Source organism: Quercus lobata, chromosome 4 (genome assembly GCF_001633185.2).
Source record: "Quercus lobata isolate SW786 chromosome 4, ValleyOak3.0 Primary Assembly, whole genome shotgun sequence".
Taxonomy (NCBI): domain Eukaryota; kingdom Viridiplantae; phylum Streptophyta; class Magnoliopsida; order Fagales; family Fagaceae; genus Quercus; species Quercus lobata.
Window position 1 is genome coordinate 30638630 of NC_044907.1, and position 13544 is coordinate 30652173.

General features: G+C 36.5%; 1 protein-coding gene across 1 annotated transcript; it reads left to right on the top strand.

Annotated features, from left to right (window-relative positions):
- Positions 1–3757: 3757 nt before the first annotated feature.
- Positions 3758–6354, top strand: LOC115983756 (cytochrome P450 81E8-like). The gene is made up of 2 exons (XM_031106515.1): positions 3758–4820; positions 5650–6354. The coding sequence occupies exons 1-2, from the start codon at positions 3933–3935 to the stop codon at positions 6274–6276; spliced, it is 1515 nt and encodes a 504-aa protein (XP_030962375.1). The 5' UTR covers positions 3758–3932; the 3' UTR covers positions 6277–6354.
- The last annotated feature ends 7190 nt before the right edge of the window (positions 6355–13544 follow it).

Consider the following 13544-nt stretch of genomic DNA (forward strand, 5'->3'; position numbering starts at 1 on the left):
ACTCAAGAGACGAGAGCCAAACAACACAATTACATTCGCTTACACAAAAGTCAAAAGATGAGAGCCTAAGTCTAAGTCACAAGTCAGAGGATAGTGGGTGCGTGAAGTTAGGGAAATATAAAAACAACTTTTTTGACAAAATTTTTTTTTCCCAGTTTTATGTCATTTTCTAGCTTTTGAGCATTCTCATACTATTTCATAAATGAGAGATGCTACGTCTATAATATTTCTACAATATTTTTACAACAAATAACAGCTGGTTAGTTGTTATTGGTTCAAATTTGAAACTAACACTAAGATTACTTTTTTGATCTAACAATAACAACCAGTAATAACCTACCACTTAGGATTTATTGTAAAAATGTTGTAGACATATCATTTCTCTTCATAAATATGCCATTTTGACATATCAAAAAACTTACTTTATTATTTTAATACACTATTTTACAATTCATCATTCATGACATCTTTTATTTTTCAATTCTATATATTAAAATAATATATAAAAATATTAAAAAACATTAAAAAACCATAAAAAAAATACAAAATAAAAACCCACCACCATATATAAACACAAGCACTGAACTGTAATAAACCCACCACCATACACAAGCTCAGCCCGCCACCACCACCCATAGGTACAACCCGCCACCACCACCAACTCCCAATACTACTTTTTTTTTTAAAAATCCCCAAAATCAACACAAAACTCTCCCAAAAAAAAAAAAAAATGAAGAAATGAATTAACTCCATTTATACAACCCAAATCACACAGAATCAACCCAACTCCACCACCACCCACAATCACATGGAATCTACAACCAAAAAAAAAAAACCGGCCAAACTTACTTGCGATCTTCACAAGTCGACTTCATTGGTGAGGCCAAACTCCACGGCGATGGCCGATCTCAATGGCAATGATCTAGGAGGAGAAAAAAGTAGAGAGAGAGAGAGAGAGAGAGGCACAAAGAAAGTGACGGAAAAAAGAAAAAAGGAAAAACAAAAAGAAAAAAAGAAAAGAAAAAGGGAGAGGTGAAGATTCTGGAGAAGAAAGAAGAAGTGAAAGATTTGGGGTTGGTGTTTACTTTTTAAGTTTTAAGTAGTTTGAAAAGTCTTTCTTGGATTTTGACTTTTCACAATTTTATCTGTCGACACATAAAATGTATTGGACAAAAGTTTGTCTTTATGGTTGCCACAAGAGGCCAACATATTCTACTCCCAAGAAGGTGTGGTTTACAGAACCGGTCCAAAAGAAAATGAGAACTAGGCCAAAGAAGGTGTGCGTATATAGAATACATTAATCCATATTATCTTCCAACAGATTGTCACAAAGCATCATATCAAAGCATCCATATTATCTTCCAACAGATTTCCCCATCAACGACACCAAATTGATGAAACCAAAAATCGCCAGATAAGTCACTCATCCAATCTTGAGCTTTTGACGGGCGACGGGCTTTGAAGATCTGCAAGAATATAAAATGCTAATTGAAGAGCATTAATGGGGAAGCCTCTGATGCTTGAGTCAGTATTAGCCCATATATTTTGCATATAGATTGTATTTTGTAGTCTTTTATGAACATGTTTTTGCAATAGTTGGTATCTATTTTGAAATAGTTGGTATTTTGCATATATTATATATGAAAAAAAAAAAATATATATATATATATATATTATATGCAAAATATTATTTTATATGCTAAAAAAAAACATTTTGCAATAGTTGGTATTTTGCATAAGTTGGTATTTTACATATATTATTTTATTGTGTAGAAATATTATTTTAATGTGTTGTATTGTAAAATAAAAGTTGAGATGTTAAGAATATTGTAAAGTGGTATGGTATAATTGATAAAGTAGTTTTTTAGGATGGTAAAATAGGATGTGATAGAATTTTGAAATTTGAATGCTCTAAGTCACAAGTCAAAGGATAGTAGGTCGGTGAAGTTAAAGAAATATAAAAACAACTTTTTTAAACTTTATATATATATATATATATATATTTTTTTTTTTTTTGCAACTTTATGTCATTTTTTTTTAGATATATAAGCTTTGGAGCCAACTTCATAGAGAGAGAAAAAAAACATTAAAATAAATTGTGATGCTATTTTTATGTCTTTTTCTTTCACTTATCTAATTTTTTTATTAAGTAGATTCACATTAAGAAAATGTTAACAAGCACTGCAAAAAAACATTAGCAATACACAAAATGACAAACCACAAAGTCAAATAAAGGCAAAGTTGTTCAATATTTAGTTACTGTTGGGCTATTCAGTATTTACTATTTAGTTTCTGATGAATCAGAATTTTCAGTTCCAAGAAAAAAAAAAAAAAGTTACATGTTGTAGTGTTTTGTCGTATTTAAGTACTTGTTTCCTTGTTGGGATCCGGATCCTCTCCATTTCAAAGTGAAATGGAGAGTGTCCAGTTAAGGGACAGGATGCATCTAAAATAAATCAAGAGTGCAAAAACTGCCACATCAATTAAAATTTAAAACACTTGACTCTACAAGCTCAACTGTGGTTAAACAAAATAGTTAACTCAGCAAACCCATCTTATCTCAATCTCTCTTCTCCATCGCCGAATGTATCAAAATCACCAACGCTGTGCTTTGCTCTCTGAATCTCTCTTCTCCATTGCCGTATTGTATTTCTTTCTTAATTGAGGTTCCAAAAAGATATGGCTGATCTTGCTTCAGGGGGTGTTGTGGGGGCAGCTTTTGGAGAGGGATTTACCATTTTGCACGATACAGTTAAGCATGTGGTAGGCCAAATCATCATGTTCAAATCCGAACTCAAACGTTTGTGCATTCTCTCCCAGTGCAAAGCTACCTGGGATTTCTAAAGGAAGACTACAATGACGACAAGCAACCTGGGATTTCTAAAGGAAGACTACAATGACAACAAGCAAGTGGGACATTAACACCACACAATTTCATGTTTCATCAACACCACACCAACGATTTTCTTAGACTTTTTCTTAAAATAAAATTATTATTAATTTTGTGTTTGGTAGCCAAGAAAATCCAAAGAAAAAGTCACACGGATCTTCCCAATTCTATGTTTGGCAGCAAGAAAATCAAAAGAACAACCCATAAATCTTCTTCATTCCTAAATCTAATAAGTAGCCAAAATATCAAAAGGACAACCCATATAATCTCATCTGCTCTTTAGACTCCTTTACTCAGTGTTTGGTTGCCGAGAAAACCAAAAGGAATTTCTTCATCTCTTTCACAAAGAAACCCATTAAATTTTCTGACCCACCGGTCACCACCAAAGGATTTCCATCAGCGAAATACAGACATGGGAGAAACAAGAGGGTAAGATTTGTTTTGGCAAAGGAAGATAAGATGGGTTTGCTATATTCGGCATTGGTGATTTTGATACATTTAGTGATGGAGAAGAGAGATTGAGATAAGATGGGTCTGCTGAGTTAACCATTTTGTTTAACCACAATTGAGCTTGTAGAGTTAAGTGTTTTAAATTTTAATTGATGTGGCAGTTTTTACACCCTTGATTTATTTTAGATGCATCCTATCCCTTAACTGGACACTCTCCATTTCACTTTGAAATGGAGAGGATCCGGATCCCCCTTGTTGACCCGCTCTCAACCAAACCCAAAGAAAGAAGTAAAAGATTTGGGGTAGGTGTTTACTTTTTAAGTAGTTTAAAAAGTCTTTCTTGGATCTTGACTTTTCACAATTTTATCTATCGGCACATAAAATGTATTGGACAAAAGTTTGTCTGTATGGTTTCCACAAGAGGCCAACATATTCTACTCCCAAGAAGGTATGGTTTATAGAACCAGTCCAAAAGAAAATGACAACTAGGCCAAAGAAGGTGTGCGTTTATAGAATACATTAATCCATATAATCTTCCAACAGATTGTCACAAAGCATCATATCAAAAAACAACAAATCAAACACGGAAGACATGTTGCTATACTCATCCCTCTCTTCTCTTCTTCTCTTCCTCCTCCTTGCAGTAGCTTTCAAGTTCTTGCTTCAAACAAGAACAAAACACAAACACCTCCCACCAAGCCCACCTTCTCTACCAATTCTAGGCCATCTCCATCTCGTTAAGAAACCCCTCCATCGTACTTTCCACCACTTTTCACAAAAATATGGTAACATCATCTCTCTGCAATTTGGGTCTCAACTCGTGGTCATTGTATCATCCCCATCTGCAGTTGAAGAATGCTTTACCAAAAACGACATCGTTTTTGCCAACCGTCCTCGCTTATTACTGAGCAAGCACTTAGGCTACAACCACACCGCCGTGTCAACAGCTTCTTATGGAGACCATTGGCGCAACCTTCGCCGCATCAGTACCTTAGAAATCTTCTCAACAAATCGTCTCAACATGTTTCTAGGCATCCGAAAAGATGAAGTGAAGCACTTGCTACGCAAACTGTCACGAAACTCGTGCCAAGGTTTTGCTAAGGTAGAGTTGAAATCTATGTTGTTGGAGCTGACATATAACATCATAATGAGAATGGTAGCAGGGAAGAGATACTATGGGGAGGACGTGAAAGGCGAGGAAGAAGCAAGGCAATTCAGGGGGATAATGAAAGAGATGGCAGAGGCAGGAGGAGTCTCAAATCCACAAGAGTTTGTGCCCTTGTTGCAATGGATTGATCATGGGCGTTTGGAGAAAAGATTGATGAAATTGGCCAACAAGACAGATGCTTTCTTGCAAGGTCTTATTGATGAGAAGAGGAGTAAGGAAGAGAAGGGGAACACTATGATTGATCATCTGCTTTCTTTGCAAAATTCACAGCCCGAATACTACACGGATCAAATTATCAAAGGGCTTATACTGGTATGTGTAGGTCATTTCTTCTTTGTTTGAACTAGATGCTAATTAAAAAGCTGAAAACATCAATACTCAAGATTTTTTAAAGACAATTAAAATATACTGGATTGATCAACTATAAGGGAAATTTTGTAATCAAATAACCAAATCTGACCCAGTTGTTTATTTGACAAGTTAGGATAAAACATGTATAACACGAATTTGAAGTCAACCTCGTAGTCTTGATTTCTAAGCAAGAAGTTGTTTATGTAATTATATTCTTCTCACTATCACTATATTTTTTTGAGAACAAGTTTCTCTTGCAAGGTTGAGACTTGAGACCCTGATTTCATATATACAGTATAGAGAGTTATAAGTCGGTTAAAATTTCAAATTTTGTGGTACTCATTAATCTTTAATCATATCATATTAATTATTTTAATTTTTATTGTTCTTTTCCCAAATATAAATTTGATTTTTACCATCTTGAGGTACGCTAAAGTTGGGGTAAGTCTTTTGTCTAGTGCTCTTCCATACTCTGCAGACGAAACACTAGACCAATACATGTCTTATCCCTATCTCTAAAGCTATCATAAAACTACCAGTCAATTCAACTCAGTGATATTTTATTAGGATCCTTTGTCAAAATACCAGTAATCAATTCACAAAAATAAATATTAGCTATCAATCCATTTTTACTTTAAAATTCTTGGTGTAATTTTAAGAATCGCTAAAATAAATATAAGTTATCAATCCATTTTTTTACTTTTAAATTCTTGTCGTGATTCCTTCTCAAAAAAAAAAAAAAAAAAAAATCTGGCATTATTTAAGCACTTATTGAATGTATAATAAGCAGGTCTTGTTAATTGCTGGGACTGGCACATCAGCAGTGACAATAGAGTGGGCAATGTCCAATTTGCTCAATCATTCTCAAGTGTTGAAGAATGCTAGAGTTGAGTTGGATAATCAAATTGGACAAGAAAAATTACTCAATGAACCGGATGTCTCTAAATTGCACTATCTACAAAATATAATCTTGGAGACACTTAGATTGTATCCTGCAGCCCCATTGCTTTTACCCCACATGTCCTCTGAAGATTGTACAATTGGAGGATATAATGTTCCGCGTGAGACAATGTTATTGGTTAATGCATGGGCCATACATAGAGACCCCAATATATGGCATGATGCAACTAGTTTTAAGCCTGAGAGGTTTGAAAATGGAGAGAGTGACGTAAACAAGTTAATGCCATTTGGACTGGGAAGGAGGGCTTGTCCTGGGGCAAGCCTTGCCCAACGTACAATAGGCTTGACATTGGGGTCATTAATTCAGTGCTTTGAGTGGAAAAAGATTAGTGAGGAAGAAGTTGACATGGTTGAAGGTAATGGGAACATCATGCCCAAAGCCGTGGCATTGGAGGCCATGTGCAGAGCTCGCCCAATTATAACTAAGGTTCTTTCTATGTCTGAGGATGAGTTTTGAGCAATGTTCTTGAGGTTTGCAAGAATAGATTAGCTATATTTGCAGAGACTAGTTTAACATTAGTTAGTAAATGTTATTGTAATATATAAGTACATTGCTAGTATTTATATTGTATTATTGTATTTGTATATTTTTAACTTTTTTTGTATTATTTTTAGCTTTCCCTATATAATAATTTATATTAGCATATTTTCTTTCCTACTATTTTATGTGACATTATCGTAAACTTGTTTACAGTTGTTAATTTAATAGGGTATTCAAATAAAAAAATTTGGGAAATGATGTCATTTAATTGAACTTTTTATGGGATAAACATATTCATTTGCTGTTTTCTATTTTTTTTGGGGCAAATTACAACTTACTTACCTGTGATTTGGCAGAAATTTAAGTTGTTTATCTGTAATTTAAAATTTAACATTTTACCTACCTAAGGTTTGACCAAAATTTAAGTTGTCTATAGGCAACTTAAACCATAGGTAAGTAACTACTTGTGGTTTGAAATTCTATGATGCAAGTGTTCAGATGGATATTAATCTTATTTGATCTTGTATTTTTATGTATTTTGTGTTTTTGGAGGAGAGAGACGTAAAAGTTGAGCAAAATTACAATCTAACCTCATGGTTACTAGATTAGTTAAAATACTGTGTTTCTTTTCCTCATATTAATGTTATAAATAGTATCCTATCATTTTCTTCAAATTTTGTAACCTTTTTATTTGACCTTTGAGATATTAAAATTCATAATCCCACTTGCAAAATGCAGTCAACAAATTAATCTCTCTATAATCAACCATTGTAGCACACAATGAGTGTCTCTGATTATAGAATCAGTTGTAGACTGAAAGTAGAGTTACTGAATCTGATCTTGAGAAGAAGCAACAGGAAAGTTCCAAAGCTCCAACGTTCACTTCAGTTTAAAAGAGAACAAAACTTAAAATGGTGGCGTTTTATTAAATGAGAAACGGCACCATTTTTATGTTGACACGTGCACGTCGATTTGATCAGAAGCTCTTCCTTCTTCTATTCTGGCCTTACTCTGTTTCACTCAAAACTTCCAGAGTCTAGATATTTTTGGATGTAGATATTTTGTTATAATGTACAGCTGTATTTTCTGTTAGGTGTTGTTAGAGTTGGTTGGATAGAACCTTCTAGAGTAGTTACCATTTGTAATGTATAAATAGTGGCTACAGGTTTACTTACTATTATTATGAAAGCTTAATAGAAGATTTTCTTTGGTTCTTCATTTCCATTCTCTCGGTTTCATTGTTGATCCACCATTGATAAACCTTCAAGCTTGCTTTCTTTCATGGTATCAGAGCCAGAATCCATGGCTTCTTCTACTCCTACAAATACTACACCACCATCACCTGCACAAACCATTACACAAACACCTTTACCACCTTCACCATTGTTACTGCTTTCTAGCATGTCAAACTTGATGTCAATCAAGCTTGATTATACGAACTATATTCCATGGAGGCACCAGTTGATCACAATACTGGAAGCTTACTCTCTGGTAGAGCACATTGATGGTTCTACTTCTCAACCTGGTCAGTTCCTTCTTGATACTCAAGGACATTTGACCTCAAATGTGAATCCAGATTTCCAAACCTGGAAGATCAAAGACAAAGCTCTTCTTTCTTTGATCAATTCCACTCTTACTCCACAAGTTTTCTCTCTTGTGGTTGGAATCACCACTTCAAGGGAAGTGTGGAATACTCTGGAACAGAGGTTTACTTCAACCTCGAGAGCAAACATTCTCAATCTAAAATTGGAGCTCCAAAGTCTCAAGAAAGGTTCAGATTCAGTGAACACTTTCTTGCAGAAAATAAAGGTAGCTCGTGATAAACTCCTTGCCGTTGGAGTAGTTGTGGACAATGAAGAACTTATTTGTATTGTTCTTCGAGGTCTACCTAAAGATTTTGCTCATTTTTGCTTAGCAATTCGCACCAGAAGTAAGCCAATCACTTATGAACAACTTTCAATCATGTTACAAAGTGAAGAACAGGCTATGACAGAGAATCTTGATAGTTTTTCACATTCTCTGGCTATGTTTGCTTCTGGCAGTAAGAATTCTAGCAATCATCAACCTCAGTCACACAATTATGGTGGTGGCTCTAATAGAGGAAGGGGAAGGAATAATGGTAATTGAGGCAGAGGTGGAGCAAGGTTCAACAACAATACTAGTGGAGGTCAGCATCAATTCTACACTCATCAGCCTCAACAGAATTACAATTCAACTCAGACGGCTCAGTTTGGGGGTCAAACCTTCAAGAATGAAAGACCTATCTGCCAGATTTGTGGAAAGGTAGGTCACATAGCTGTTGACTGCTATCACAGGATGAATTTTGCCTATCAAGGCAAGAATCCACCAACCAAGCTAGCTGCAATGGCTTCAGCTTCAAATGCTGCTTTGACCAACAATCAAGATCGCTGACTAGCAGACTCAGGTACATCAGATCACCTTACAGGTTTTCTTCTCAACAATCTTTCTGTTCAGTCACAACACAAAGGTTCAGATCAGATCATAGTAGGCAATGGTCAATCTCTTCCTATTAATCACATTGGTAATGCTTCTCTCTCTACCAAATTTCATGATTTTATTCTTAGGGATGTGCTTCATGTTCCTAGAATAGCAATGAATCTTCTTTCAGTTCACAAATTTTGTTTACACAATAATTGTTCTTGCCATTTTAATGCTGATGAGCTCACTATTCAGGATGTTCCTACGGGGAAAATCCTTTACAAGGGCTTGAGTGAGAATGGGGTTTACCCAATCTATCCACAGCTCTTCACCAAGCATCTGCCCTCACATTCATCTACTTCTCCTTCAACACAGTCCATTTCATCTCCTTCACACCATTCCTCTTCGACTTCTTTTCATGTATAGAAGTCACATAAGTGGTTACTATGGCACCACAGACTAGGTCACCCTAGTGACAATGTACTTAGAACGGCTTTATCTTCTTTTCATTGCACTGATGTTTGTAATAACATTGCTCCATGCTCAGCAAGTCATTGTAAGCATTGCCTTAGTGGTAAAATGCATCAATTACCCTTCAATAAATTTGATTTTGTTGCTTTTAAGCCTCTTGAACTTGTTCACAGTGATGTATGGGGACCAGCTCCTGTCATGTCCATCAACGATTTTAGATATTACCTTGTTTTTATTGATGATTACTCCAAATTCACTTGGGTTTATCTTCTTAAAAATAAGTCTGATGTGTTTGATATTTTTAAGTACTTCAAGGCTTATATTGAAAATCAACTAAACACTTCTCTTAAGGTTTTTAGAACTGATGGTGGGGGTGAGTTTAACTCTTTTGCCTTTAATCACTTCTGTTCTAGTCATGGAATTCTTCATCAAACAACTTGTCCTTACACTCCACAACAAAATGGCACAGCTGAAAGAAAACATAGGCACCTTGTTGAGTGTTCTTTAACCATGCTCTCACACTCTAGCTTGCCCTTGTTCTATTGGTCTTATGTAGTTTCCACAGCCACTCACATTATCAATAGGCTTCCCACACCTTTACTTCATAATAAATCTCCATGGGAAGTGTTGTTTCATTCCAAACCAGATTTACTCCATCTTAGAACATTTGGTTGCACATGCTTCCCTCTTCTCAGACCTTACAATAAGCACAAACTTCAACCCCATACCAAACTGTATATCTTTCTTGGTTATCCTACTCACTCCAAAGGTTATATTTGTCTAGATCCATGCACCCTAAGAATTTATATATCCAGGCATGTTTTGTTTAATGAATTTGAATTTGTATCCTTAAACTCCTCCTCTTCAATCTCTGATTCTTCTTCTCATACATCATCTCCATCTACCTCTTCCTCTATTGATCATTGGTTATCCTTTCTTTCTCACTTCCCTACTCAGAAATCTCCCATTCAGTCCTCTTTTGGTGTCAATCCTATTCATAATACTACTACTCCTGTCTTATCTCCTATCCACTCATCCACATCAGTCACTCAACCTTTAGACTCTACTCCTACTACAGACCCTATTAATCCTACCACTGACTCTATTTCTCTTTTCACAGACCCTATTTGTCCTACCACAGGTTCCATTGTTCCTATTTCTATTCCTGTGTCATTGCCTTCTGTTGATGTGACTTTACCTTCAGTATCTGCACAGAATATACATCCTATGGTCACGAGGTCTAAGGTTGGTATCTTCAAGCCTAAAGCCTTTGTCTCTTCTAAATCCAAAGCTACCTCTATTGATTACACAGTCACTGAGCCTCCTTATAAAATTGCTGCCCAATATCGGCAATGGTGTTCTGCTATGGATGAAGAGTTTAATGCTCTCACTAGACAAGACACTTGGGTCTTGGTGCCTCCTTCCCCAACTCAGAATGTTGTGGGTTGTAAGTGGGTCTTTAAATTAAAGCATAATAGTGATGGCAGCATTAATAGATACAAGGCTAGACTTGTAGCTAAGGGGTTTCATCAACAATATGGTATTGACTTTGATGAAACTTTTAGTCCAGTGATCAAGCCTCCCACTGTCAGAATCATTTTGTCTCTTGCTGTGCAATTCAATTGGCCCTTCAGACAGTTGGATGTTCGAAATGCCTTTCTCCATGGATTTTTGAAGGAGGAAGTCTATATGGTTCAGCCCCCTGGCTATGTGGATTCAGCTTTTCTCAATCATGTGTGTTGCTTGAAAAAGTCTCTCTATGGTCTAAAACAGGCACCTAGGGCCTGGTTTGAGAGGTTTTCTTCTCATCTTCTGCATTTGGGGTTTCAAGCATCTTTGGCTGACTCCTCTCTTTTCATCCTGAGGCATGGCAAGTTCTTAAACTTCCTATTGGTTTATGTTGATGACATTGTGCTCACTGGGAACAGCCCCTCTTTCTTGCAGTCACTCATTCTTCAATTGAGTTCTGAATTTGAGCTTAAGGATCTTGGTAATTTGCATTATTTCCTTGGTTTGCACATTACAAGAACTTCCAGGGGGATCTTTCTCAATCAATCCAAGTACGCCCATGATTTACGTCAAGTTTTGAAGGATCTCAGCATCTACCTTTCCTTTGCTCCTAAGCTCTGGTCTGACAACGTCTCAGCTCTTGCTATTGCCTCCAATCCTGTGTTTCATGCCAGAACCAAACATGTTGAGGTTGATTTCCATTTTGTACGTGAGAAAGTGCTTCACAAGGATCTTCAGGTTTGTTATATTGCTACTGGTGACCAGCTTGCTGACATTTTTACTAAGAGCCTTTCTTCTTCTCGGTTTCTCTATTTGCGTTCCAAAACCATGGTGTCCATTGACCCCTTGGTTTTGAGGGGGGATGAAAGTAGAGTTACTGAATCTGATCTTGAGAAGAAGCAACAGGAAAGTTCCAAAGCTCCAACGGTCACTTCAGTTTAAAAGAGAACAAAACTTAAAACGGTGGCGTTTTATTAAATGAGAAACGACACCGTTTTTATGTTGACACACGCACGTCGGTTTGATCAGAAGCTCTTCCTTCTTCTATTCTGACCTTACTCTGTTTCACTCAAAGCTTCTAGAGTCTAGATATTTTTGGATGTAGATATTTTGTTATAATGTACAGCTGTATTTTCTGTTAGTTGTTGTTAGAGTTGGTTAGATAGAACCTTCTAGAGTAGTTACCATTTGTAATGTATAAATAGTGGCTACAGGTTTATGTACTATTATTATGCAAGCTTAATAGAAGATTTTCTTTGGTTCTTCATTTCCATTCTCTCTGTTTCATTGTTGATCCACCATTGATAAACCTTCAAGCTTGCTTTCTTTCATAGACTACACTGGATGTCGAGATGTGAATTTTGAGATTAATATTGAGATGTTAAACATAATGGAAAACAGAAAACAGAATAGTCCAGTTCTTATAGGCAAATAAAACTGAAATAATGCAACTGGCCCTCTCATGGCGTTGGTGGTACCGTGTTAGTGTATTTTTTCAACAAAATCAGCTAAAGGTTAAGGGATCAAGGGCTGGTAGAGAGGGAAAGAGAGAATAATTGATATATCTGGTGATATTTTCTAGGTATTGGTAAGGTGTTCTACATGTGAAGATTACATGCCTCTGTTTTCAAATATGAATCAAGTATGAAAATTAGATATTATGAATACAATTAGACTTGCAATTTAACAACAACAAAACCAAAATGCATCAGCAGTGATTTATCCTTTTATAACCCCTGCAGGTGACCAACTTGCAGTTGCTAAGGAAACAGGAAGACGGCTTGGTATGGGCACAAACATGTACCCTTCTTCATCTCTGCTTGGTGATAGTAAGGATGAGGCAGTTGTTGCTCTCCCAATTGATGAGCTCATTGAGAAAGCTGATGGTTCGTGTAGATATTGTCCGCTTTGGGGCCTATGCCCTTAACGGTTTTGTTCTCTCCCAAAGCACACAGCAGTGGGGGAAATTGCCTCTTCACATTGAAGGGAGGTCATTCTTTATAAACACATTCTCATGTGCTTCCCTAAGTGATTTGGAATTCCATGGAATGCAAGACCCCCATCTTTTTGGGTCACTACAATCCACCCCCCTTACAGGCACATGCATCTTCAAGTGTGGGGCCCACACTTCTAATTAGGACATGGCTCTGATATGTAACGACCTCACCCCACTTGTACATGTAGATATTGTCCGCTTTAGGGCCTCATATCTCTCACGGTTTTGTTCTCCCCCAAAGCACACAACAGTGGGGGAAAATGCCTTTACACATTAAAGGGAGGTCATTCCTTATAAAAACATTCTCATGTGCTTTCCTAGATGATATGAGATTCTATGGAATGCAAGACCCCCCCCCCCCTTTTGGGTCACTACAGTACCATTCTAAATGCCAAACAATTTGGCATGGATGAACAGTACCATTCTAAATTTGGAACGGTACCGACATAAATGCTAAAAAAAAAAACTTTTTTATTCTCTTCTCACAAGCATCTACTCTCCCTTTCTCTTAGTCCTTTATCTCTCATTCTCTCTCTTCCTCTCTCACTCTCAAACATGCCACCAGCTATCCCATTGCTGACCTTGCCTCGCCATGCCGCCGACCTCCACGTTGTCCACTCTCACACTCAGATTCAAATTTGGGGTTTTTTTTTTTTTTAATATAATTTTAGATTTTGGGTTTTTCTTTATATTTGGGTGATGAGGTGATATGTTTTGCAATGATTTTTTTTATTTGACTTGGGTCTTGTGAAGGCTTGTGGTGATGGTTGGGTGACGGTGGTGATGGGTTTTGGGTTTGATGGTGATGGTGGTATTGGTGATGGTTGTG

What these genes read in the sequence shown, in the direction of transcription:
- LOC115983756 (XM_031106515.1), top strand. Translation starts at nt 3,933, where the DNA reads ATGTTGCTATACTCATCCCTCTCTTCTCTTCTTCTCTTCCTCCTCCTT. An exon ending in TTATCAAAGGGCTTATACTG is followed by an intron (nt 4,821 to 5,649) that starts GTATGTGTAGGT and finishes TATAATAAGCAG; the next exon opens with GTCTTGTTAATTGCTGGGAC.